Source organism: Myxine glutinosa, chromosome 7, assembly GCF_964187855.1.
Source record: "Myxine glutinosa chromosome 7, kmMyxGlut1.1, whole genome shotgun sequence".
NCBI classification, from domain to species: Eukaryota; Metazoa; Chordata; class Myxini; order Myxiniformes; family Myxinidae; genus Myxine; species Myxine glutinosa.
In genome coordinates, this window is record NC_136267.1 from 28,662,386 (window position 1) to 28,687,414 (window position 25,029).

General features: G+C 48.9%; 1 protein-coding gene across 1 annotated transcript in view; it reads right to left on the reverse strand.

Moving 5' to 3' along the window:
- LOC144892909 (CST complex subunit CTC1-like) overlaps positions 1 to 24,579 on the reverse strand; it is an 85,181-nt gene extending 60,602 nt beyond the window's left edge. Inside the window, exons 1-2 of the mRNA XM_078781380.1 lie at positions 24,514 to 24,579; positions 9,171 to 9,283 (exon numbers count right to left, since the gene is read on the reverse strand). Coding sequence (XP_078637506.1) covers positions 9,171 to 9,283; positions 24,514 to 24,545 — 145 coding nt within the window. The 5' untranslated portion in view covers positions 24,546 to 24,579. The remainder of the gene's footprint in view (positions 1 to 9,170; positions 9,284 to 24,513) is intronic.
- Positions 24,580 to 25,029: the final 450 nt, after the last annotated feature.

Consider the following 25,029-nt stretch of genomic DNA (forward strand, 5'->3'; position numbering starts at 1 on the left):
TTGCACCGAATTCAAATAAGGTAGATTCCCTTCCAATTCCCCTTTTGTCAGCGATTGCCAACTGCATTCGTCCTCCATTACGCACGCGGTCGGTTCGGGGAAGAAAGGCGTGGCCCCCACCTCATCATCAAGGGTGGAGCCCCGAACGACCAACCACAGGCTCGGTGGGTATGGCTTGGTGAGGCGTGGCATAAAACCCGCGGCGGGACGCCCCCACCTCAGATGAGATACGAGAGAGAGACGGCAGATGCGTGAGAGAGTTGGCAGTGCACCGGAGCCCAGTCGAGTCCAGTCCAGTTGAGGAGGAGCGGAGAGTCCAGTGGAGCGGCTGACCAAGGAAGCCCCCACAGCAGACGAGTGAGGAGTCCACCGCCGCTGAATCCACCGCAGCTGGGTGGGGTTGGGTTTCTAACGGCAGTTCGACCCGCGGCCGCGAAGCAACGCCGCCGGACGAACGAGAGTGTGGAGAGTCGGCGGCTGCTCCCTCCCGGCCCGATCGTCCTCTGGTCCGAGCTGAACCTTCCCTCCTTTCCAGCCACTCGTGCCTGCCTTCATTGCCCATTCGTGTGAGTCTGTCTTTGTTTGTTCTGTCCGGGGTTTGTAAGTAAGACTGCCATAGGTAAGCTAGCGTTGCACTGTGTCCTTCTGGTCCGTCCCTCTTTCTGCAATTATTTTCTTATTCTTCCTTCTTCCTTGGTTTCTTTGATTGTGTAAATAGTAGTAATAAATTATATTTGTTATTCCTACTTTTGCCTTCTTCTTCTTCGCATCCATTCGTCTTTGAGGTTTCCACATTGAACACCTGTGGCACGATTTGGCCAACGTTCAAGGATCGGGTTAGTTTCGGTTAATAGTTCGTGCCGCGGTTGCTAAAACCGCTCGGCAATTAACATCTGTCCGCGGTACGAACGGGGCTGCGCACCTGCCTTTCCGGAGGTAGCTGTGCAGCGTCAGGGACCCCGTCGGTCAGTCAAAGACGAGGGGATTAATCCCCTCTCGGTAAGGGGAACAGAGGCCGATGTTGGGTTCCGTAACAATTGGTAGTCAGGAGTTGGGATTCGAACCTGGGACTAAATTAATTTAGCCCAAATTTTGGACACCAATTGTACTATTGGCCGTAACAATTGGTGTCAGGAGTGTCGGATTCGGACCTGAAGCGCGAATAGCGCGCTCAAAATTTCGAGCGGCCAAAATCTAATTTTAAAAATCTCAAATCTGAAAAATCGTGCCATGGATGGTCAAGGCGATCGGATGCCGGTTGGGGAGTTAGAGGGGGTAGAAGCGACCCAGGTACACCCCAGGAAGTGTATATGGAGGAAATGGAGGAGGAGAGCAATGAAGACGTGGTTGCGGGGGTATCAGGCGCACAAAATGGCGCCCTCGCGCACGAGGTGGCAGCAGCACCAAATGGCGCGGCGCACGTGACCGCAGCAGCGGGCTTTGATGTGGGGGACTTCGTGGCGCAATTCACCGCAATGCTGAGAATGACTGTGGGAAGCCAACTTGGGCGATTGGAAAACCAATTGGGGGACCTAACTGCCCAAGCCAAAGAAATAACTGAGGAAATGGCGAGGGACAGAGTCGCATATGAAGTAAGGGAAGCGGAGAGGGACAGAGACCGCAGGTTGGGCGAGCAGGTCCCACTGGTGCACGAGGAGGTAAAGCGGGTCGAGAAGCGCTGGTTGAGCGAAGTGGAGAAAGGCACAGGTAACTGGACGGGTATAGAGATCGCGACCCGGGGTATGGGGCAGCCGGCGACCGCTGAGGTAGAAGAGGGAATTTTAATAAAGCCAGCGGTCGTCAAAGAAAATGCAATAGTTATAGTTGAAATTGAAAAGACGACGGAGGTAGCCCGGGAATTGGAGGGAGAAATGGAATACGTGCAAAGTCCCTGCTCACATCACAATGCTGTGCTTAGTAATCAAAATAAAGATTTGCAGGTGTTGGCGCAGGGAGGAAGAAGAACCCCGAAGGTGAGACGGGCTGTATGTTGTGCCGGGAGATTTTGTAAGAGGATGTTTGGCGCGAAGAGAATTGTCGCGCGATTGGGGTCAATATGGCACCCGGGCGTTGGTGAAGGGTCCCCTGTGAGTAGAAATGGCGCACTTGTTGAAAAAAAGTGTGCGTCGGCGAGTGGGTGTGTTATAAAGTGTGGGAGTGAAACCGAGTGCGAGCGGGAATGCACGACGGAGTGTACGTGCGAGGGTGAGAGTGACACGGAGAGTGAGTTGGTGGTGGAGCGGGTGCGAGAATGCACACCTGGAAAGGACGGCGAGAGTGTGCGAGGGAGCACACCTGAGTTGGTTGTGGCGCGTGTGCGGCAGGGCACATCGGAGCGCGTGAGTGGGTGGATGCGAGAGTGCACGCCCATGGTGAGTGGTACGGAGTACGTACCGAGTGGGGAGAGTGCGTAAGACGGTGCGCGAGGTGTGTTAAGGGAGTGTGCGAACGGCGAGTGTGCGCGAGAGGTGTGGTGTGTAACAGGGAGTGCGGAGGTGGAATGGACGGAGTGTGTGGGATGCACTGGAGGCGCCGAGACGCCGGGTTTGGTGAGTGTGAAAAGGGTCGCGTGTGCGTGTGGGCATGCGAGTAAGGCGTCGACATTGACCGGGGCAGCGTTTAGGGCGACGGATAGCTGATGCGAGCACTCGGGGCGCGGTGCGCTTTGCTGGATGCGAGGCCCGGCGCGGGTCGGTGTTGCGTCGCTTCTCTTCGAAGCGTCGTTACCGATTCGGGCCTGGCTCCGCCCTGCACGGTCGAGTCCGGGCCTTGTCGGGCAAGGCGACCGGTCCGGTTCAAGGGCGAGTAGGAGGAGGCGGAACGGTGCCCCCGGGCGGGGGCGGGGTTCCAACCGGGCGAGATTGAGCCAATGGGGCCGGCGACCACAAGGTGAGATGGTGCGTGGAGTCTCGGCCCGACCAACCCCCCCCCCCCCCCCCTTGAACCGAATGCCGGACGGACTCAACCTGCAGGCGACCAAACGACCCGAATTCATTGCTCGGCTGTGCGTAGCCAGGCTTTGAAAATGTAACGACGCACCGAGGCTCAAGTTAAAGGACATTTGGTAGGAATAGGGAATTTGTGATTGAAAAAAAATAATTTGTGATTGGTTGAAATTTGATGACAAAATTGATAATGATAGTGGGAGATACCCGATGTGGTGGGATGGCAACTTTGCCATCTCTCACATATCAGGGGGCAAAGGAGCTCTAGTTTTATGGGGTTTATGGCAGTGAAAACTAGCCTGGGAGGGTTAGGATAAATGTATAGGGACCTAGAGATTGACCATAGGTAACGGTAAGTTTAAGTAGCAACATTGGACAGGTAGTGGGGACATAGAGAGGGTAGCTGGATTATAATGACGAGGGAACGCAATAATGTAAGGGGCGACGGGGAAGCGCGAGTTTTAGCAGGGCACCAGGTAGGTCAGATGATGCCGTGTGTGTGTTAAAAAGTGAACAGGTGTATGGAGCAGTGTATGAGTGAGTAATGGTGGTTGTGTGTTGTGTTGACCGAATGGTCCTGGAGGAAGGAGGGTGCAGGAAGCACCAGGTGTACGAATGATTGCACAGGTGTGCAAATCCAGGTGAGCATGGTTGTATGGAATAAATGGTGTGGAATATATGGAGTATGGAATGGATGGTATGGAGTGAGTATGGTGGAAACTGTGGAGTGGAGTGGATGGTGCGAAGGTGTGAATGGGGGAAAAGTGGACACCTATCACGAATACCCGGGGAGGGTAGTTTAAGAGTTAGGTAGAGGGAGTAGGTAAATTGTGGTTGGATATTGGCATCTGTGGTGCGTGTGGAAGAATGGTGTTTGGATGGGTGCATTAGTGAGGTAGAAATGGCTGGGCGTGTGGCCTGTTCGTATATGTAGTTGAATGGGCACTCCACCACTGTGAGGATGTCGGCCAGGTGAGGCCGCAGGTGGGCTCTGGGAGCCGTTAGAGTTGTGGATGGGGCCCGAGGATCCGGAGGACGGACCCGGGTAGCCCAGTGCCAGAGGGCACCGAGTGGGGAGAGCGCCAGAGGGCCTTCCCCAGTTAGATAGGTTAGGGTGAGGAGCAGGTAAGCTCGGAGGCAACTACAGTGGTGGAGGTGTGCAGGTGGGTAGACCTGCTGGAAGAGCCACATGACCCAGTCCTGAAATTGTACAAAGGCACAGGGAGTTGAATCGGGGGAGTGAGACCCCAAATTGAGGAAGCACCACAGTTTGGTCAATGGGAATTTGGTTCTTAAAACCGCATGGAGTAAGATGGCCAATGGTTTGGCAGGGAAAGACCCCGGGTAGTGTAAAGTGTATTAAAGTCATTTAGGAAGTAGTTAGGATGAAGAATCTCCTCGCACCATCTACATCCACTCACCTGAGGTAACGACGGTGCTCCACACCATGCCATGGTTTGTTTTTATTATTTTGGTGCAAATGTTTGGAATGTGAGACGCATCATGACGTGGGTGTGACATTGTGCTTTGTGTTCCATCTCTCCCTCCTTATGAGGATTGATGATGAATTTGGATGATGGCAAATTTGGTTAGAGGGATTGTGGGGACGAATTTGGTATAGGGGAAATATAGGGGAGACGAGACAGTAGTGACAAATTTAGTAAATGTGTAGATTTTTGTACATATGGGGTAAGGGCAAGGGTAGAGTAGGTAACAGGGGGGGTGACGTACGGTAGGGACGAGCTTTCTCACTTCGCTCTCCGTACGCACCTCGTCTTGCATTGCCTTGTTTGATGTGTACCCTTGTGACCTTACCCCTCACTCACCTGTCTTCTATCCCCCTGTCTCCCACCCGAGGACTGTGCTCTCTGGGCACAGAGGGGAGCGTGCGGGAGTCCGCCAGTGTGCCCGAACTCTCGCAACCACAGCTGCCTGCATCGATGCACCACTAATGGACCACATGTCTGTGGCTGAGCACCACTCATGGACCCCACGGGTTGGGGCATGGCCCTTCTGCTGGAACCGGCCATGATGGCCCAAGATCTTGCTGGCGGACCTTGGTAGCATGGCACCTATGCCATACAGGTGAACCACTCCTAGTCAGCCCTGTGGGCCATAAATAAAAACAATGGACACATTCTGTGCTTGTTTTATTATGTCCAAATAGACCGCCAGCAAGGAGAACATGAGAATGACAACAACTGGAAGAATAACAATGGCCAGCAGAGGGAGCCGAAGAGGAAGACCAGCACCAGCGGTTTGTTTATTTTTATTATGAACTGTGGTGACTGTGCACTGGTTGGTGCTTTTGGTGCTTTATGGCGTTTTGGTGCGTTTTTGGTGCTTTATGGTGCGTCGATGCAGGGCAGGCTGTCTCCCCCCCCCCCCCCCCCCCCAAAAGAACAATCACAGGCCCTGGGTTAGTTTTGTAAATACAAGTAGCGTCAACTGTAAATAATGCTCCCCCATCGTTCATGTTGTAGTTTGAAGACAATTCCGCAATTCGGTTAGCTGTGGGCGTAAATCTGTTAGATAGGGTGCAATGCAGCAGCGGGACATATTTATTTGTGTTTTAAAACTGTCACACTCGGGGTCAGGTTAAAAGTAGAGGGAACTACACCTACGTGCCACACTAAAGGTAAAAGTTTAATAGGCCCGGGACGTGCCTAAGAGGAGGAGGGTGCAGTGTTGTGGATTTGAGAATGGTATTGTGTTTTTTATTATCGTTGTAAGTGTAATGAAGCTTGTTGTAAATATCACCCTCCAGTTTGTGTAAAGGTCAAAGGGTGTCCCTTAGTTAGGTCATATACAATCACGTAGCAAATCATAGATCTCCCTGTTCAGTAGTTATCTCCTTATTATGTGTATTAGTTTAAGGCTTTGTCTTCTATTAGTTGACACTCCATTGCACCGAATTCAAATAAGGTAGATTCCCTTCCAATTCCCCTTTTGTCAGCGATTGCCAACTGCATTCGTCCTCCATTACGCACGCGGTCGGTTCGGGGAAGAAAGGCGTGGCCCCCACCTCATCATCAAGGGTGGAGCCCCGAACGACCAACCACAGGCTCGGTGGGTATGGCTTGGTGAGGCGTGGCATAAAACCCGCGGCGGGACGCCCCCACCTCAGATGAGATACGAGAGAGAGACGGCAGATGCGTGAGAGAGTTGGCAGTGCACCGGAGCCCAGTCGAGTCCAGTCCAGTTGAGGAGGAGCGGAGAGTCCAGTGGAGCGGCTGACCAAGGAAGCCCCCACAGCAGATGAGTGAGGAGTCCACCGCCGCTGAATCCACCGCAGCTGGGTGGGGTTGAGTTTCTAACGGCAGTTCGACCCGCGGCCGCGAAGCAACGCCGCCGGACGAACGAGAGTGTGGAGAGTCAGTGGCTGCTCCCTCCCGGCCCGATCGTCCTCTGGTCCGAGCTGAACCTTCCCTCCTTTCCAGCCACTCGTGCCTGCCTTCATTGCCCATTCGTGTGAGTCTGTCTTTGTTTGTTCTGTCCGGGGTTTGTAAGTAAGACTGCCATAGGTAAGCTAGCGTTGCACGGTGTCCTTCTGGTCTGTCCCTCTTTCTGCATTTATTTTCTTATTCTTCCTTCTTCCTTGGTTTCTTTGATTGTGTAAATAGTAGTTGTCATGGAAATCAATCAGGTCCACGACTTGTCCCAAAGGTTGGTTTAATCACATTTAGATATTTGGTATCATCCTGTAAAATACAATCATGCAATAGATATCAGGGTCTTGGTATCAATCATATAGAAAGGTCCGATAACAGTAGGCAAAGCAAGCGAGTCTAGCATATAGGTGCGTACATACCATTCAAGACTACAGGACTATATGTCACAGTAAATGTCTCAGGAGTGGCCCCGCGTCGCGGTTGGCCCAGGTCTTATAGTCGCCCCACAGTGGTTCAGGCGAGTATCACTCCCGGGTTCAGCTTCGGTATTATTTCACTACAGTAGTAATAAATGATATTTGTTCTTCCTACTTCTGCCTTCTTCTTCTTCACATCCGTTCGTCTTTGAGGTTTCCACATTGAACACCTGTGGCACGATTTGGCCAACGTTCAAGGATCGGGTTAGTTTCGGTTAATAGTTCGTGCCGCGGTTGCTAAAACCGCTCGGCAATTAACATCTGTCCGCGGTACGAACGGGGCTGCGCACCTGCCTTTCCGGAGGTAGCTGTGCAGCGTCAGGGACCCCGTCGGTCAGTCAAAGACGAAGGGATTAATCCCCCCTCGGTAAGGGGAACAGAGGCCGACGTTGGGTTCCGTAACATATATATATATATATATATATATATATATATATATATATATATATATATATATATATATATATATATATATATATATAATATATATATCCCTGACTCTCTCTCTGACTCTCTCTCTGACTCTCTCTCTGACTCTCTCTCTGACTCTCTCTGACTCTCTCTCTCTCTCTCTCTCTCGCTCCCTCTCTCTGCTTTGTTTGGCTTCTTGGTTTGTGTGCCTGCTCCCTTCTTTGTCGTTCTTGTCTGCTGCACCGTAGTTCCTTCCCGGTTCTGCGTGGTTTTGTGCTGCGCAATGGTTCTTGATACGGCTCATGGCGCAAGTCCTGGTGCTCAACAAGCATGACTGGGGAGACACGCAGGGCGCTGCCGGAGATGGGCCAAACCAAGACCGACCGCATGCGTGAGGTTCGCGTGCAGGGCACGTTTCTCTCCTCTCCGTCTCATCGCCCCTGAGTGAAAGAAATAAGTTAATTCTTTAAGTCGTCGAGGACCTGAGGGCGTGCTTGGGGATTTATTAATAATTAATTCATTCTAGTTCTGGTCTTTGCTTGGGGGCCATGCTTTTCGTCCTCTTCTCCCCTCCTCCGCCACCCCCATTTTCCTAGTAATAAACCCTTGCTTGTTAATAGGAACTTGCGTGGATTATCAGAAGCGGGCTTCGTAGCGCATAGGGAATTTCACAAATTAATCCGTTTGACGGGCTGATGGGCGTTTTTGCTAAAGCTGTTGTACATCAATTGGCCACTCTTATCAGGCAGATTTCGTGTGGTCATGCATTTTTAAACGCCGATTCAGCAAGTAAACTGGCAGAAGCAGATCATTTTTGACCGTCACCCACTGTCAGTACGCCTGTCTTCAAAGTAACTTCCACTCACCAACATTCACTTTTTTCTTGAGCCCTTAATGTGCTTTTAAAATAAGAAAACAAAAAGACATAATGGAAATCATACTAAAATACGCCATTTGTGTCTGTCTGATGAATTTTTGACTCCAATACATTCTGTCGTTACTTATCCAATCTCAACCAAACTTGACAGGATGGCGAAGGGTTACATAATGAAGGTTGTAGCGCATTCATTTGCCCCCCTCCCCAAGGGGGTTTTCTCCCCGAGCTGGGTTTCCCAGGCATTGCCCTCAATGGGTTGCGTGTTGAGGTGTATAGCCATATTAAGTTAGCTTTATTGTGGCGTTTTTCCAAGGCCGCTTCGCTTAACAAAACTAACGAAAAAAGCGTAATATTAATGTTATTTCAAAACAATATTAATACCAATAATATCCCACCTCCCCAAGGGGTTTTTCCGGCGAGTCAACGTATATAAATAGCTTATCATGGCGTTTTCGTGCGAGCAACTGCCTCCACAAGAAGTAATGAACATTAATGAACAGTAATGAATATTATGAACCACAAACACGTGTGATTAGCTTTTTAAACAGTCGCTAATGCTGTTTATAACACTAAATTAAGACATTTGGAGGAATCCCGACATGCGTGAGTTAAGTTTTACTTACAGACCTGAGCGAAGATCTACTGTACTCTAGATACCGCATAAGTGTTGGGTTAATAACATGACCCTTCCTGGCGCTAACATGGCATTTTTCGTAGTGAACTTTTGAAACTCGCTCCTTCTGTTTAACACGTAACTGAAAGGGAGGAAGCCCGGGGTGTGCGCATTTACCAAGCAGCTAGCTAGCGCTTGCCAAGCCCGCCTTTCCTTAACGGTTTTGAATGGAATGCTTGCTCGAATGCTTAAAACACTTGGCAATCTCTCTACAAGAAACTTGGTAAATGAACCCACACCCAATGTTCTTGAGACCAGACCATAGATCAACTGTAATCTATGTACCCCAAAGAGGAATGGCCCTTTCTGCCCCTCCCGTAGATAGCGGGTGTACTAGTATGATAAAGGAAAGAAATGTACTCTGGGTTTGTGTTAAGAACTGGTGCTTATACTCACCTTCCTGTCCAAGGGAAGCGAGGTTAGGTGTTCGTACTTCAAAGCAATCATCAGGATGGAAGGTTAACCTTTTTAAGATGACAGCAGGAAAGGAAACCAGCTGAAAGGAAAAACTGCAGGGATAATGACAAAGAAGGAGACTTGGTAAGCAGAGGAGGAATAATCGGAAGAGCTGAGCTCTATGATTCAGGTAAGACTCAGACATGTGAATACCAACAAGAACGAATGGGCTAATTACAGTGGTGGAAGTAATTACTACATTCTCTTTATTGCCGAATTGTTTACACACTAGAAATTAAACCATGTTAGTAATTTTTTTTTTGTGGCTGGTGATGCTTCGGCGAACATTGTCAATGTACTAAAAATGATATTTGTAACTTGTAATGTGATTATATCAATAAAAAAACGTTCTTCGTGTGTACCTTCCATTTATGATCCGTCACATATTAAAACAAGGAGAAAAAGACATACAATGTCATAGCCCCGGTGGTTTTAGCAATTTTGCTGTATGGAGTTAAAGGCCGTCAGTCGGCCATCTTTGGTCGAATTATTTTTAATAAATCTTCTGCATATACATTTTAAAAATTTTGTATACAGTGTTGAGGCTTGTGTAAGAGCTAACACATTACACATGAAAACATGCACGGACACATAAAACATACAATAATGGAGCGGGAGACAAGAGGGGGAGAGAGAGAGGAATGCACACAAGCACAACAACAGAAGAGAGCAGGGACGTCGTAGATCTGTGGAAGGGAGAGGGCCAGTGGGGGCGGGGATGGGGTGGGAGGGTGGGGAACACGGTATAAAGCAAATGAACACTACTAGGAATTTCAGGAGAGAAGTTGGAGATTGAAAGAGGTGGATTTGGGGTGTTTTAAAGAGGGTAGAAAACATCAAGGTTTTGGATGTGGGAAGATAAGTCTCATGTATTGTCTTTGTGGCAAGTTTGAACAAATCCGTTTATGCATGGCGGCGAAATGGTTGGGGACATGCTTAAATAACGAAATGGCCACCAGTCGGCCCTATTGGATCTGATCTTGAAAAATAATGACGTACACATGTAAGCAATCATTCATTATCTGTTTGCCAAGTTTTAACAAGATCAGTAAATGCATGTCCAAGAAATGGTTGAGAATGTGTTCAACATCAGATTTTATACAACTAAAATGGCCGCCAGTCAGCCATCTTTGATGACATCGTAAAACAAAATGATGTGCATATTGTAACGTTTGTAGGGGGTAGGGATATCATAGACCAGGTATAGTGCATAAATTAGCATTTCCCACATATGTCGCGATGAAGAAGAACTACCATGTAATAAGTAAGGAATCTGTTTAGCCCAGATGTCGTGTAAGGTGTATCTTCGTCCCCATTACGAGGATGGGGGTAGGTTAATTAGCTCAGGGATTATGGGTAATTTATCCCTTGTATGTCGTTACCTCTGTAATTTATTTCCTATGTCCCTTTTGGCACCACACCATAGACACTAGCCAATCGCGCACATTTAAACACCCTAATTAAAAACCTACCAGAAGCCAGGACATTGAGCACTGCCGCTGATGACATTGACTTTGGAAGCACACACGACGGGCGGGCCGAAGGCCACGCCCAGAAGGGAAGTGATTGGTCGGGGTTTTGATTGGCACAAGGCCGGGGCAAGATGGCACTTGCTGATAGGAGCAGGGAAGGGCTGATAGGAAGTGACTCATTGATTGGTGAAGCACCCCAGATGACGCCAGAGCCTGGGTGATAAAAAGAACGCGCTAGCGGACATTTTGCTCTCTTCTTCTTGGCTTTTTGCTCTCGCGGATATTTTGCTCTCTTCTGCTAGGCTCCTCGCTCTGACCGAATTCCCTCTTGCGCTCTCGTACTGGACATCGTATGAACGGTGGACTTTGCTCTCTGGCTCAAGGAAGCTCATCGCGGACCGGCCGTGTTCTGACATCTTGCTAGTGGTCGTGAGGAGGAAGAGCCACGGACTGGGAACCGTGGGTTTCCAAGCAGGAACGGCGAGTGGACAGGCGCGGCCCGTTTGATTCGTGCACGAGGCCCGGAGTGAGCGCGACACACAGCGAGGCCTGGTTTTTGCCGCCCTCGTGCTGTGCGGAAGAGCGAACGCATTTTCCCGCGAAGCGTTGAGACGATTTTGATGAACCCTGACGAGACACCCGGCCAAGTTGAGTTAAGTGCACACTGACGGCTATTTAATTTCAGCTATTTCTCCCTTTTGTCTGTCTTTGGATCTGTTTGTAGGGACTTCCCAATTTAGGAATCTAGTTAATCGCGCATTTTCTTTGTACCGGCATTTATTTAAACAAACCTGTTATTTTTGTACATTTTAAATCCGTTTTCTTTGAGTTATTTTTTTCAGGTGTGGAGACGTCGAGTGGAAGCCGTTCAGGTTAGGCTCCGGTTTCCTCTCTCCTTCTTGCTCCCCCACGCGTATTATCCGCCATTTGAACTGAACGCCTCGGAGCAACAGCTCGTTTGGTCATCCGTGCTACCCTAAGGTGTTCACCAAGGGTAGTCACGGGATAATATGTATACCATCATGTGTGGTCATTTTGCCAAGAATGAACAAAATCGGTCCATACATGTCTGAGATATGGTTGCAGATGCACGCACGCATGGACGAGGCCCATCCATAAGCCCCCGTGTTGGACTAACTTCAACGGGGGCTAATAATGGCGCAAAGTTCTTCTTTCATGAAAAGGATGAGAAGTAAGTACGAAGCCCTCTGATTAGCAATGCCTTTCACAAGGTGTGGACCCCAAAGGTAATGCTTGAAGCAATGGCAGTCATCTTTTAGATTTAAAATGGCTGCATTAACTCCGTACTAAATGTCTAAAATGAATGTTGCGTGCTTAAATATGTCCATATATGCTTAAAATATAGAACATGCAGACACCTGAAAATTTTGTTGGCCTGTTTGGCATTCCCATCCGAGGGAATCGCACACGGCACTGGGATCCCAGGCTCAAATGTTGATTTGTTCATTTCTGCCTAATATCGTTGCAATTCATGTCAAAGTACGAATGGATAAGCTCTTCGATGAGCCTTACATCAACATTTCCAGCTCATAAAAGGTTGTTTATTAACGCCGTAAATTTATTCGACGGTGAGTTATTTAAATTCCATTAAAATGCCGCGGAATGCTTTTCATAAAAAATGTTAATGGAAGCAAAGTCCTCATTTCTACAGCTGTCATCATTTTGCCTTTGCACTCATTCAGCACTCTCACAACAGAATATTCAAAAAGCAATGTTGAAGGTTAACCATTCATCAAAGCTCAATGTTCTGCCACTGATTCAAAAGTATGAAATGTTACAACAGAGAAAACTTATTTTCACCCCTCCCCAACCCTGTAAGCCCCATGAACAGACACCCCACCCCTCCACAAAAGATTATCCTTACTATGTTAAACTAGAATTGTACTCGGTGGAGAGCATTCCTCCACCAGGCTGAACAGTTTAGTTTTGTATCCCACCAATAGGCCGAATCTGGAACCAGACCTGAACCAAATTCGAATCAGCTTGTTCTTGTCGCATACCCAACTCATTCACCAAGTTTTGTCATAATCCGCCCACAACTTTTTGAAATATCATGCTATATACCGTTTTTGGCCCCATCTCTCAATGGTGAAGGTGAAGGTGATAAGTCTTCATGTAGGAAAATGAGCCTGGTGTTGGCTTACAATCTTAGGATCTTGAGTTTGAGGCCTTGTCATGCCGTTACATATAATAATACCAGGTGGGTTGACACAGCCTCCGAGGTTGGCAAAGCAAGTATCAGCTTACTGGAAACAGAGCACTGCATCGGCAGCACAGCCATACTCTCAGCAATGATGCAACCTGCAGCCGCAGGCTGCATACGAAATAATAATAACGAGCCGAAACCCGTGGAACATCCACGGAAGGGAGGATGTGGTGTATGGATAGAGTGTACCATTATGGATGGCATAGGGGATTTGCTTGTCCGAGTAAGAGTTAGGAAGAAAGATGAGAATGAAGAGTGCGTATATGAACAACGTATTTATTGCTCAGATTTTTCGAGTATGGCTGTACGTGATAAACAAAGAGTGCGGTTGGAAGAAATTATGGTAAACCCACCTGATGAGGTTAGCGTACACCGCGATCGACGACCCCGGCACAAATGCATGCTCTGGATTGTCCACTCAGTAGACGGCTTGCTTTCGCCTTCGCCTGTCCAATCAGCGGACGGCTTGCTTCGCCTTCACCCAGCAGACGCCAATACGATGGCATCGTATCAGCAGTTAATCGGATGCTTTTGGGCCCCAAAGTCGACTAATTCAGATTTTTCGAGTATGGCTGTACGTGATAAACAAAGAGCGCGGTTGGAAGAAATTATGGTAAACCCACCTGATGAGGTTAGCGTACACCGTGATCGACGACACCGGCACAAATGCATGCTCAGGATTGTCCACTCAGTGGACGGCTTGCTGTCGCCTTCGACTGTCCAATCAGCAGACGGCTTGCTTCGCCTTCACCCAGCAGACGCCAACAAGATGGCGTCGTATCGGCAGTTAATCGGATGCTTTTGGGCCCCAACGTCGGCTAATTCAGATTTTTCGAGTATGGCTGTACGTGATAAACAAAGAGCGCGGTTCGTAGATCGTAAATCCATTAGTGCCATGGGCATCGGGTCACTGGGTGCGGCGTAAAAGGGATAACAAAGTCGAGTCCTTACGCTATTATTATATAGACTAGCCGAAACCCGTGGAACATCCACGGAAGGGAGGATGTGGTGTATGGATAGAGTGTACCATTATGGATGGCATAGGGGAGCGCTCATGGGATCTTCTTCTTAAGTTAAGCTCCAATTTTTTCTCTTTAAGTTAAGTCCAATCAGTCCTCTCTGCTCGAAGTGCTCAGGCCATGCCTTCCCGCTCTCGTACTTTTATTTCCGTTCGGTGTAGAAAGAGATTGACATATCGTTCGTTTGTTTTCAGCTCGCTATCTTTAAGCTTCCTTACGTCTCGCCACCTGCTACACCTCTCTGAGTTACGAGGATTTATGCAACGCACCCCGAGTATCGCAACGTCACTCCATTTAACTTTATTAAAATGACGATAAAGACGTGAAACCCGTGGAACATCCACGGAAGGGAGGATATGGTGTATGGATTAGAGTGTACCATTATGGATGGCATAGGGGAGCGCTCATGGGATCTTCTTCTTCCGTTCAGCTCCAATTTTTTCTCTTAAAGTTAAGTCCAATCAGTCCTCTCTGCTCGAAGTGCTCAGGCCATGCCTTCCCGCTCTCATACTTTTATTGCCGTTCGGTGTAGAAAGGGATTGACATATTGTTCATCTGTTTCAGCTCGTTATCTTTAAGCTTCCTTACGTCTTGCCACCTGCTACACCTCTCTGAGTTACGAGGATTTATGCAACGCACCCCGAGTATCGCAACGTCACTCCATTTAACTTTATTAAAATGACGATGAAGGCGTTTCCTTATATATCCTCATTTAAAATGTTCAAGGGAATAAAAAGACCATTTGGTTCACACCACCCATGTTCACACCACTCGACTGTCCAATCAGCGGACGGCTCGCTTCGCCTTCGCCCAGCAGACGCCAATACGATGGCGTCGTAAGATGGCGTCGTACCGGCAGTTAATCGGATGCTTTTGGGCCCCAACGTCGGCTAATTCAGATTTTTCGAGTATGGCTGTACGTGATAAAAAAAGAGCGCGGTTCGTAGATCGTAAATCCATGAGTGCCGTGGGCATCGGGTCACTGGGTGCGGCGTAAAAGGGATAACAAAGTCGAGCCCTTACGCTATTATTATATAGATACTTTATTGCATGTTTTTAGTAACTATTTTATTCATGAAAATAAATAGCACAAAAACAATACACAGACGTGTTAATTAAAGGTACAGTTTGGACAAATTTTAAAGTTGAAATCCCGAACCCTATTTTTCCCATTACCCAGTAAGTTTGTGGATGTGCGGATCAGGGATTTTCAAGAATGTAAACCCCGCATACGGCAAGACCCACCGGGACATACAGTGCCTACACAAAGTATTCACACCCCTTGATTTTTTCACATTTTGTTGTGTTACAGCCTGAATTTAAAATGGATTAAATTTAGATTTTTGGTCACTGATCTACACATAATACCACATAATGGTAAAGTAGAAAATATTTTTTAGAATTTTGTTTTACAAATCAATGAAAAATGAAATGCTGAAATGGCTTCAGTCAATAAGTATTCAACGCCTTTGCTATGACACTTGAACTCAGGTGCATCCAATTTCCTTTGATCATCCTTGATCAAAGCGGGCTTCGTAGCGCATAGGGAATTTCACAAATTAATCAAATCTTATTTTATTTTATATATATATTGTTGCGGATATGAGATTGGCCTCCATCCATATCCGCTTGTAAATATTCCCCTATTTCCCCAATACTTCCCAACTATCCCCAATCCCCCATTCCCTAGTCCCATTTTCTGTAAACAACACTCTGTAGACCCGACCTTCCCCTATTTCCCCCATTAAATGTCGCATCCAGGTCCACCGCATCTCACGTAGACAACTATAGGACATCTTGCTAGTTATTCTTAGTCTATGTCAGTTAAGGACTCGTTTCCATTAATTCTGACTCTTCGTTGCACCAGAATGTGATTGTATGGCACCGTTAGAAAGTTTAGGACCTCCCAATACCTCCCCGCAGCTCTTCCTCATGGTACAACAACAACAACAACAGCGGCGGCGGCGCGGGGAGTGTGCGTCCTCACTCCGGCTTGGTTAGCCGCCATTGAACATGTGCTCCGACGGGGTTACCACGCAGGGGCTCGCTGTCAGCTCCTCGTCAAGGGCGGAGCCCGGTAACCCCCCGCACCCAATAGAAGGCGGCGGACCGATTCCATCTGGGGCGGAGACAACGAGCCGAGGGCGTGTCACTCCCCGCTGAGCATGCGCAGGAAGAGGGAGGTGACGTCAGATGCGCCCTCAGCTTGGAGAGAGAAGACGCCACCTCCGAGCGCTGCAATACCTCCCCGCATCTCTGGACCGGACCGCGGTTGATTCTGCCCCCTGAGCCAAGGTGCACCTTGTGCTATCGACTGCCTGTCCTTCCCTGCCATCAATCCCCGTGTAAGTCAGTCTTGTCCCGTTTGTCTGTGGTCTGTCGGGGATAGATAAGACTGTGTCTAAGTGCCCATCTTTTCTGTGCTTTACCTCTTACCCTGTAATCTACCCCTTTTCTGCATCACCAATTATATCCTCCTCCGGAGGTCTTGAGAACTGTACCCCTTGTGTCGTTTCATTTAACCCAGCCGTTGTGTCCTTTCCATCATTGATTTAGCGTAGCGCGATTCGGCCAACGTTCGAGTGGAATCGGGCGGGATCGGGTTCTAATCGGGGAGTAACTGTTCGGAAGCGGTAATACACCACCGCTCGGTCAATATAACATCTGTCCGCGATCCGCAACAATTGGTGTCGAGGAGTGAGATCGGACCCGAAGCGCGCTTCACGCGCTCAAAATTATTAACGGCGAAATTTGATTTTGTTTTACAAAAATAAAAACCCGAATTTTGAAAGTCGCGCTATGGCGGATCAAGACGGCTGGGTTCCGGTAGAGGAGAGTGAGGCAGGGTCGATCCAGGACCAAATTGAGGGACAAGAGGAGAGCGAAGCAGTGAGGGCGGCAGGTTCGCAAAATGGCGCCTCGCACATGGCTGCGGCGGCCGCACCCGCTGCACAAGTGGGAGGGATGGCCCAAATGCAGGCCCTCATGGAGCAATTTATGGCGCAAATGCAGGCGTCCCTCAACCTGCAGAAGGACGATATGAGGGCTAATAGTGAGCAAATGAGGGCTGATAGTGAGCGATTGGGTGAGCGATTGGAGGGCCAAATGGGGGTAATGGGGAACAGTATAGAGGCTCAGAGTGAGCAAATGGGGGTAATGGGGTCCAATAGCGAGAAATTGAGGGAGGACATGGGGGCCAATAGCCAACGGTTAGAACAAAGGATGGGGGCCCAGATCGGAGGGTTAGGGAGTAGAATAGAGGGATTAGACAATAGATTAGGGGAAATACAGGAGGGGTTAATGGGGGTAGAAAACAGAATGGCCGTTCAGGAGAATCAAATGGAAGGGATGAAAAAGGGGTTAGAGGGGTTAGAAAACAGTATGGAAGGCAAATTGAGGGACATGAGGGACCAAGCGGAAAGGGAAGTTAAACGAATGGGGCAGCAGATAGAGGGGGTCAGAATGGGGGTAGAAACTAAATTGGATGCTCACAGGGAGGAAATGGAGCAGATGAGGGTGGCATCTGGGCAGGAGATGCAAGTGATGGGAGAAGAGATCAGAAGAGGGGTGAGTGAGGAGGTCGGAGGAGTGCGCGAGGAGGTGAGGCACTGTAAGGAGCGCATGGAGAAGGAGGTGAGAAAGGGGACTGTAAAATTGCAAGGTGGTATAGAGGAGTTGACGCTGGGAGTAGAACAACTGACAGTGGGACAAAAGGAGTTGGGGGACCACGTAAATAAGAACACAGCGGTAATAGAGGGTTTAAAATCGACACAGAAGGAGATGAAAAAGGACGTAGGGGTAATTAAAAAAGAGTGTCAGACGGTACATGAGGACCTGACGAGGAAAATGAACAAAGTGGTAGAGGTGATGGAGGTTAAAGAGCGGGAGGTGCGGGAGCACATAGAAAAAAATAAGGTGGAGTTAGAGGAAGAACTTAAGGGGGCGCACGAGGAGATGAAGGAGGTGAAGCAGAAATTAGAAGAAGTGGAAGAAGGGGTGAGCGAAATTAAGAAGCGACGGAGAGAGGATAAGAAAGAGATAAAGGAGGAAGTAAAACAATTGGTCCAAAGTCTGTGTTCGGATCGTGATGATGTGCTCATTAACCGGATGAGGGATTCGCAGGTGATGGAGGAGAAGCGAAGAGAAAGAGGACCCGGTGTAAGTGGTGACCAATATGGTCGTGCGTATGATGCGCCAGGTGATTTAATAAGCTTGGGGGTCGAGATGGACCCGGGTGTTCGTGAGAGGCCGTTGGTGAAGTGTGTGACAGGTCTGGTGTGCGAAAAAGGAGGTGTGCGAGAAAGTCCGACTCTGGGGTGTGTGAGGAAAAAGTGCGTGCCAAGGAGTGAGGGTGCGGGCGAGAGTGAGTCGGTCGTAGCGCGTGTGCGAGGGAGCACATGGAAGCGCGTAGTGAGGAGTGTTACGGAGGGTGTAAAGGGAGAATGCACGCCTGTGGTGAGTGTTACAGAGGGTGTGACGGGAGAGTGTGCGCAAGAGTGTGCGCGAGAAAGGTGTGTAACGGACGGGTGCATGAGGAAAGAGTGCGCTGTCGAGAGTAAGGGTGAGTGCGCTGTCAAGAGTGGAGGTGAGAGTAGTAAGAGTGACACGGAGCGTGAGTTGGTTGTGACAGGTGAGAAAGGATGTACACCTGGAATGGAAGGATGCACACCTGGAATGGTAGAGCGTGTGTGGGAATGCACGCTGGAATTGGTCGTGAGGCACGTGGTTGGGTGTGCGAGTGAGGGCACACCTGTGATTGTCACAGAGGAGGTGACCGAGGAGGGGGCGCGAAGAGGTGTGTTGGTGAGGTGTGCGACCAACGAATGTGTGCCAAAGTGTTCGGTGGTCAGGTGTGTGACCAAGTCTGTGAGTGGAATGAGTGTACCTGGGTGTGTAAGGAAAGGTACGAGGAGCATGGGAACGGCTGGAGGTATGAGCAAGCAAGGGGTAGCGTATGCATGTAAGCATGCAGGTGAGGCATCGACGGTAACCGGGTTAGCGGTTAGAGCGACTTATAGCCGAATCGGGCCCTCGGTGCGTGCCGGGCTTCGCGTGCCGCGAGAACCAGCGGGGATCCAAGCCACGGCGGGTTCGAAAGGACCGCCGTACGCGATCCACGCTGGGCCTCGCTTTGAACGGCCGCGTCCGTGCTCCACTAGGCGGAGCGGGCAGCCCGATAGGAAGGGTCGTCATGGCGACCACGTTTTGTTGAGGCATTCCGGCAGGTCGAGATCGGGCCATGGGGTGGCTCCGTGCCGAGATGGTGCGTGGGATCTCGGCCCGGGTAAACCTCCGTCCCTGCCCCGAATGTGGGACGTATCCAGCCGCTGGCACCAAACAACCCGCATTCATGGCTTGGCTGTACGAAGCCGAGCTTTAGAAGTGAATTGGCGCACCGAGAGGCATTAGTAAGTAGACTGTAATGACGAGGATAGTGTTTTGGCCCCGAAATTAGAAAAACAAAATTTGATGATTGGCAAAGGATTGGCAGTAATGATTGGCAGATGATGGGTAGTGATTGGCAAATTTTTGATTTGTTGAAATTTGATGTGCAAAATTGGTAGTGGGAGATGCCCGATGTGGTGGGATGGCAACTCTGTCATCCCTCACAAGTGTGGGGCAAATGCGCTATAGCTTATGGGGTTGATGGCAGTGAAAACTAGCCCGGGTGGGTTAGGATATTGATAGGGATCTAGAAGAGATTGACATTAGGTAACGTTAAGGTTTAGTTAGTGACTGATACCTGTAGAGGGGACGCAGGTAGATTAGAGTGGATGATAATGACGAGGGAGCGCAATAGTTTAAAGGGACGACTGGGAAGCGCAAGTTTCAGAGGGGAGTAGTTAGATGAGATGATGCTGTGTGAGAACTGGACAGGTGTGTGGAGCAGTGGATGAGTAGTGAGTGTTGTGGATCAGCGCGAATGCGCTTGGGGGAGAGAAGGGTGCAGGCGGCACCAAGTATGAGAGCACAGGTGTGCAAGTACAGGTGTGTGGAATATATGGAGCAGAGAATGAGTGGTGTGGAGAGAGTTGGAGTAAGTGGTACGGAGTGGTGTGCATGGTGTGAAGGTGTGGATGGGGGAAGAGTGGACCCCTTTCATGAGTACCCGGGACGGGTAGTGTAAGTGTTAGGTAGAGGGTATAGGTAAATTGTGGTTGGATATTGGCATTTGTGGTGCGGGTGGAAGAATGGTATTGTTGATGGGTGCATTAGAGTTGTGGAAATGGCTGGGCGTGTAGCCTGTTAGTGTGTGTAGTTGGTTTGGGCACTCCACCACTGTGAGGATGTCGGCCAGGTGAGGCCGCAGGTGGGCTCTGGGAGCCGTTAGTGTCAGTGGGTGCCTGAGGATCCCGGGTGTGGATCGGGCAGCCCGTGCCAGAGAGGGCACTGAGGGGGTGAGAGTGCGAGAGGGCCTTCCCCAGTTAGTTAGGTTAGGGTGAGGAGCAGGTAAGCTCGGGTGGCAACTACAGTGGTGGAGGTGTGCAGGTGGGTAGACCTGCTGGGAGAGCTACACGTCACAGCCCAGAAATTGTGCGAGAGTACCGAGTGTTGAATCGGGGGAGTGAGACCCCAAATTGGGAAGCACCACAGTTTGGTCAATGGGAATTGGTTTTTAGAACCCATAGTGTAAGTTGGCCAATGGATTGGCAGGGAAAGACCCCGGGTAATGTAAAGTTGTTAAAGTCATTTAGGAAATAGTTAGGATTGATGAACCTGTCGCACCATACGCAGCCACTTACCTGAGGTGATGATGATGACTCCACACCTACGTTTTCTTTGTTCTGTGTTGCAGGAAGGGAGAATTGCTGTGTGGATTTGTGAGACGCATCACGACGTGGATGAGACATTGGGGTGATTCCATCTCTCCCTCCCTAGGAGGGACTGATGATGAATTGGTGATGGCAAATTTTGATGTTGAGTTGGAAATGGCAAATTTGATTGGTTAGGAGGGAGAGAAGACGAATTTGGTTTATGGGAGGAACGGGGAAGACAGTAGGGACGTTTGTTGATGTGTAAAGTAGATGTTTATGGGTAGTGTTGTGTTTTGTGGATACAGTAAGGGGTAAGGGAGGGGCAATGTAGGTTACCTGGTGGGGGGGGGGGGCGTACGGTAGGAACGTACCTGTCTCACCTGGTTCCCATGTGCCCCCAGTGTGCATTACCTTGCATTGCGTGCACTTTTGCGCCCTTACCACCTTACTCACTTGTCTTATTTTGTCTCCCACCTCCGAGGATCTGGCTTTGGGGCAGAGAGAGAGGAGAGAGAGGTGCTGGCTCTGCAGTTGTGGGCCTGTACTTTCGCTGCTTGCTGCCTGGATCGATACACCATATGGACCGCAATTTTTGTGGCCGCCCACCATGGACCGCAGGTCTTTTGCGGGCAAGCACCACCCGTTGATGGACCTTTGGGTCAACGTGGCACCTATGCCATACAGGTGAACCACTTATAGTTGGCCCCCTGACGGCCACAATTTAGAAATGGACGCGGTTGGCGCCTTTCTTTATTTTTAAAGAAGCCAGAAGGCCAAGTGCTTCAAGAAGGCAAGACCAGCGGCAGAACATCGGCCGGCTGCGACACCACCGGTGATTATTGAACACTTTATTGGTGCACCGGATGGTGCTGACTGTATGTATGGGGTGGTGCTTTTGGTGCTTGGACGGGGTGCTCTGCACATTATTAAAGGCCGTAGGGCCACAGGGCACTCGTGGGTTGGTGTATCGATGCTGGCATGCGTGCTCTCTCTCTATGCATAACATCTGCATGTGTTCCTCAAAGAACAGGTCCTGGATCGTAGTGTAAATATCAGTCTTGTGTAAATAATGCTCCCTACCGGCTGTATGTTTAGTTTGAGGATTCTTTCCGCGATTCGGTTATCCTGTGGGTGTGTTTCTGTGAGGAGAAGGGTGCAACGTCGCAGGGGGACATATTTACTCATTTGTGAACATCTGTAAAACTGTCGCACTCAGGGTTGAGTTAATAGTAGAGGGAACTACATCTGAGTGCCACACTAAAGTAAGTAAAAATTTATCGGGTCGGGACGCCCCGAGGTAGAGAAGGGTGCAATGTTGCGGATATGAGATTGGCCTCCATCCATATCCGCTTGTAAATATTCCCCTATTTCCCCAATACTTCCCAACTATCCCCAATCCCCCATTCCCTAGTCCCATTTTCTGTAAACAACACTCTGTAGACCCGACCTTCCCCTATTTCCCCCATTAAATGTCGCATCCAGGTCCACCGCATCTCACGTAGACAACTATAGGACATCTTGCTAGTTATTCTTAGTCTATGTCAGTTAAGGACTCGTTTCCATTAATTCTGACTCTTCGTTGCACCAGAATGTGATTGTATGGCACCGTTAGAAAGTTTAGGACCTCCCAATACCTCCCCGCAGCTCTTCCTCATGGTACAACAACAACAACAACAACAACAGCGGCGGCGGCACAGGGAGTGTGCGTCCTCACTCCGGCTTGGTTAGCCGCCATTGAACATGTGCTCCGACGGGGTTACCACACAGGGGCTCGCTGTCAGCTCCTCGTCAAGGGCGGAGCCCGGTAACCCCCCGCACCCAATAGAAGCGGCGGACCGATTCCATCTGGGGCGGAGACAACGAGCCGAGGGCGTGTCACTCCCCGCTGAGCATGCGCAGGAAGAGGGAGGTGACGTCAGATGCGCCCTCAGCTTGGAGAGAGAAGACGCCACCTCCGAGCGCTGCAATACCTCCCCGCATCTCTGGACCGGACCGCGGTTGATTCTGCCCCTGAGCCAAGGTGCACCTTGTGCTATCGACTGCCTGTCCTTCCCTGCCATCAATCCCCGTGTAAGTCAGTCTTGTCCCGTTTGTCTGTGGTCTGTCGGGGATAGATAAGACTGTGTCTAAGTGCCCATCTTTTCTGTGCTTTACCTCTTACCCTGTAATCTACCCCTTTTCTGCATCACCAATTATATCCTCCTCCGGAGGTCTTGAGAACTGTACCCCTTGTGTCATTTCATTTAACCCAGCCGTTGTGTCCTTTCCATCATTGATTTAGCGTAGCGCGATTCGGCCAACGTTCGAGTGGAATCGGGCGGGATCGGGTTCTAATCGGGGAGTAACTGTTCGGACGCGGTAATACACCACCGCTCGGTCAATATAACATCTGTCCGCGATCCGCAACAATATATATCCTTGAAATGTCTCGACAATTTGATTGGAGTTCACCTGTGGCCAATTAAATTGAGTGGACATGATTTAGAAAGAAACACACCTTTCTATATAAGGCCCCATAGTTGACAGCGCATGTCAGAGCAGAAACTCCACCATGAAGTCCAAATAACTGTCCGTCGAAGTCCAATATATAATTGCGAGGAGGCATATATCTGGGGAAGGGTATAAAACAATTTCTAGAGTGTTGAAAGTTCCCAAAAGCACAGTGAGCTGTCATTAGGAAATGGAAACAATATGGAACTACCCAGACTTTCTAGGGCTCGCTGTCTGACCAAACTGAACAACCGGGCAAGAAGGACCTTGGTCAGGGAGGTGATGAAGAACCCAATGACCACTCTGACAGAACTACAGAGTTTCTTGGCTGAGATGGGAGAACCTGCCGGAAGGACAACAGTCTCTGCAGCACTTCGCACATCTCGACTTTGTGGGAGAGTGGCCAGACGGAAGCCACTCCTGAGAAAAAGGCACATGACAGAATACCTGGAGTTTGGAAAGACTCAGAGCAAGTGGCAAAATATTTTGTGGTCTGATGAGACGAAAATTGAACTCTTTGGCCTGAATGCAAAGCCCTATACATCTGGTGGAAACTGAACACAGCTCATCACCCATCTAACACCATCTGTGAAGCATGGTGATGGCAGCATTGTGCTATGAGGATGCTTTTCAGCAGCAGGGACTGGGAGACTTGGAAGGATAGGGGGACAGGGACATGAAGAGAACAAGGACATGGGGAGATATGTGGAAGGGATAGGGCTGGGGCGGTGAATAACACTTCCTACCCAAGACGACTCAAAGCTGTACTTGCTGCCAAAGGCGATTCTACAAAGTATTGGCTCAGGGTTGAATATGTAAATTAGATATTTCTGTATTTCATTTCCAATGTATTTGTAAAAATTTCTAAAAACACGTTTTGTCTCTGTCATGATGGGGTATTTTGTGCAGATCGGAGACAAAAAAATAAAATAAAATCTATTTTAAATTCAGGCTGTAACAACTAAAATTGAAAATGTCAAGGGGTGTGAATACTTCCTGAAGGCACTGTACTTGAACAATGCGCAGGATATCGTGTTCCATTAACTTTCCAGTTATAAATGCATCACATTTATTTTCAAGGTACTGTAATATTCTATAGAAAACATGCATTCTACAGAAGAAACACATACTGATATGCAATGAAACATATTCGACAGAGAATGTTGAAGAAAGAAAGCTAAATGTTGAAGAAAGTTTGATAAGTCTTTTCAGACTGTCCTATTTGTGAATCGTGTACAACATGACTCGTGAGTGAAGGTCAGAAAAGCAGTTGGTGTATGGAGATTACTACTTGCACAAATGCACATTTACGGTACTGACTTGAGTTCAAGCAGACCTAAGATGCTCATCATCCCATCACCTGTCTTCCAGTGATCTGCAGCAGATATCTGAAAATGTACAGGACAAAGAGAGAAATAGAGGTGAGTTATTACAGGAGAGAAAAATACAGGAATAACATGGGTATTTCTCTTTAGATTATACCACATTTAATCAGTGGTTTAAGTTAAAAATTAAGCTCCCCCGCGTAACTAAGGAGTTTTAAGGTGCAACTCACTTGGGTCAACCAACAAGGCAAGCATGAAGACCAAGGAGCTTTCCAAAGTAGTCAGACATAAAGTGGTGGAGAAGCACCGTTCAGGAGAGGGTTATAAGGTTTCAAAGTCACTCATTATCCCTTTGAGTACAATGAAATGCAACATTAAGATGGATTAGGATAATGTCATCCATCCAAACTCAGCAGCCGGGAAAGCCAGAAACTGGTTCAGGATATCACTGTAAATCAAACAATGACTTTGAAAGATCTGCAAGGCTCTATGTCTGAGATGGGAATCAGTG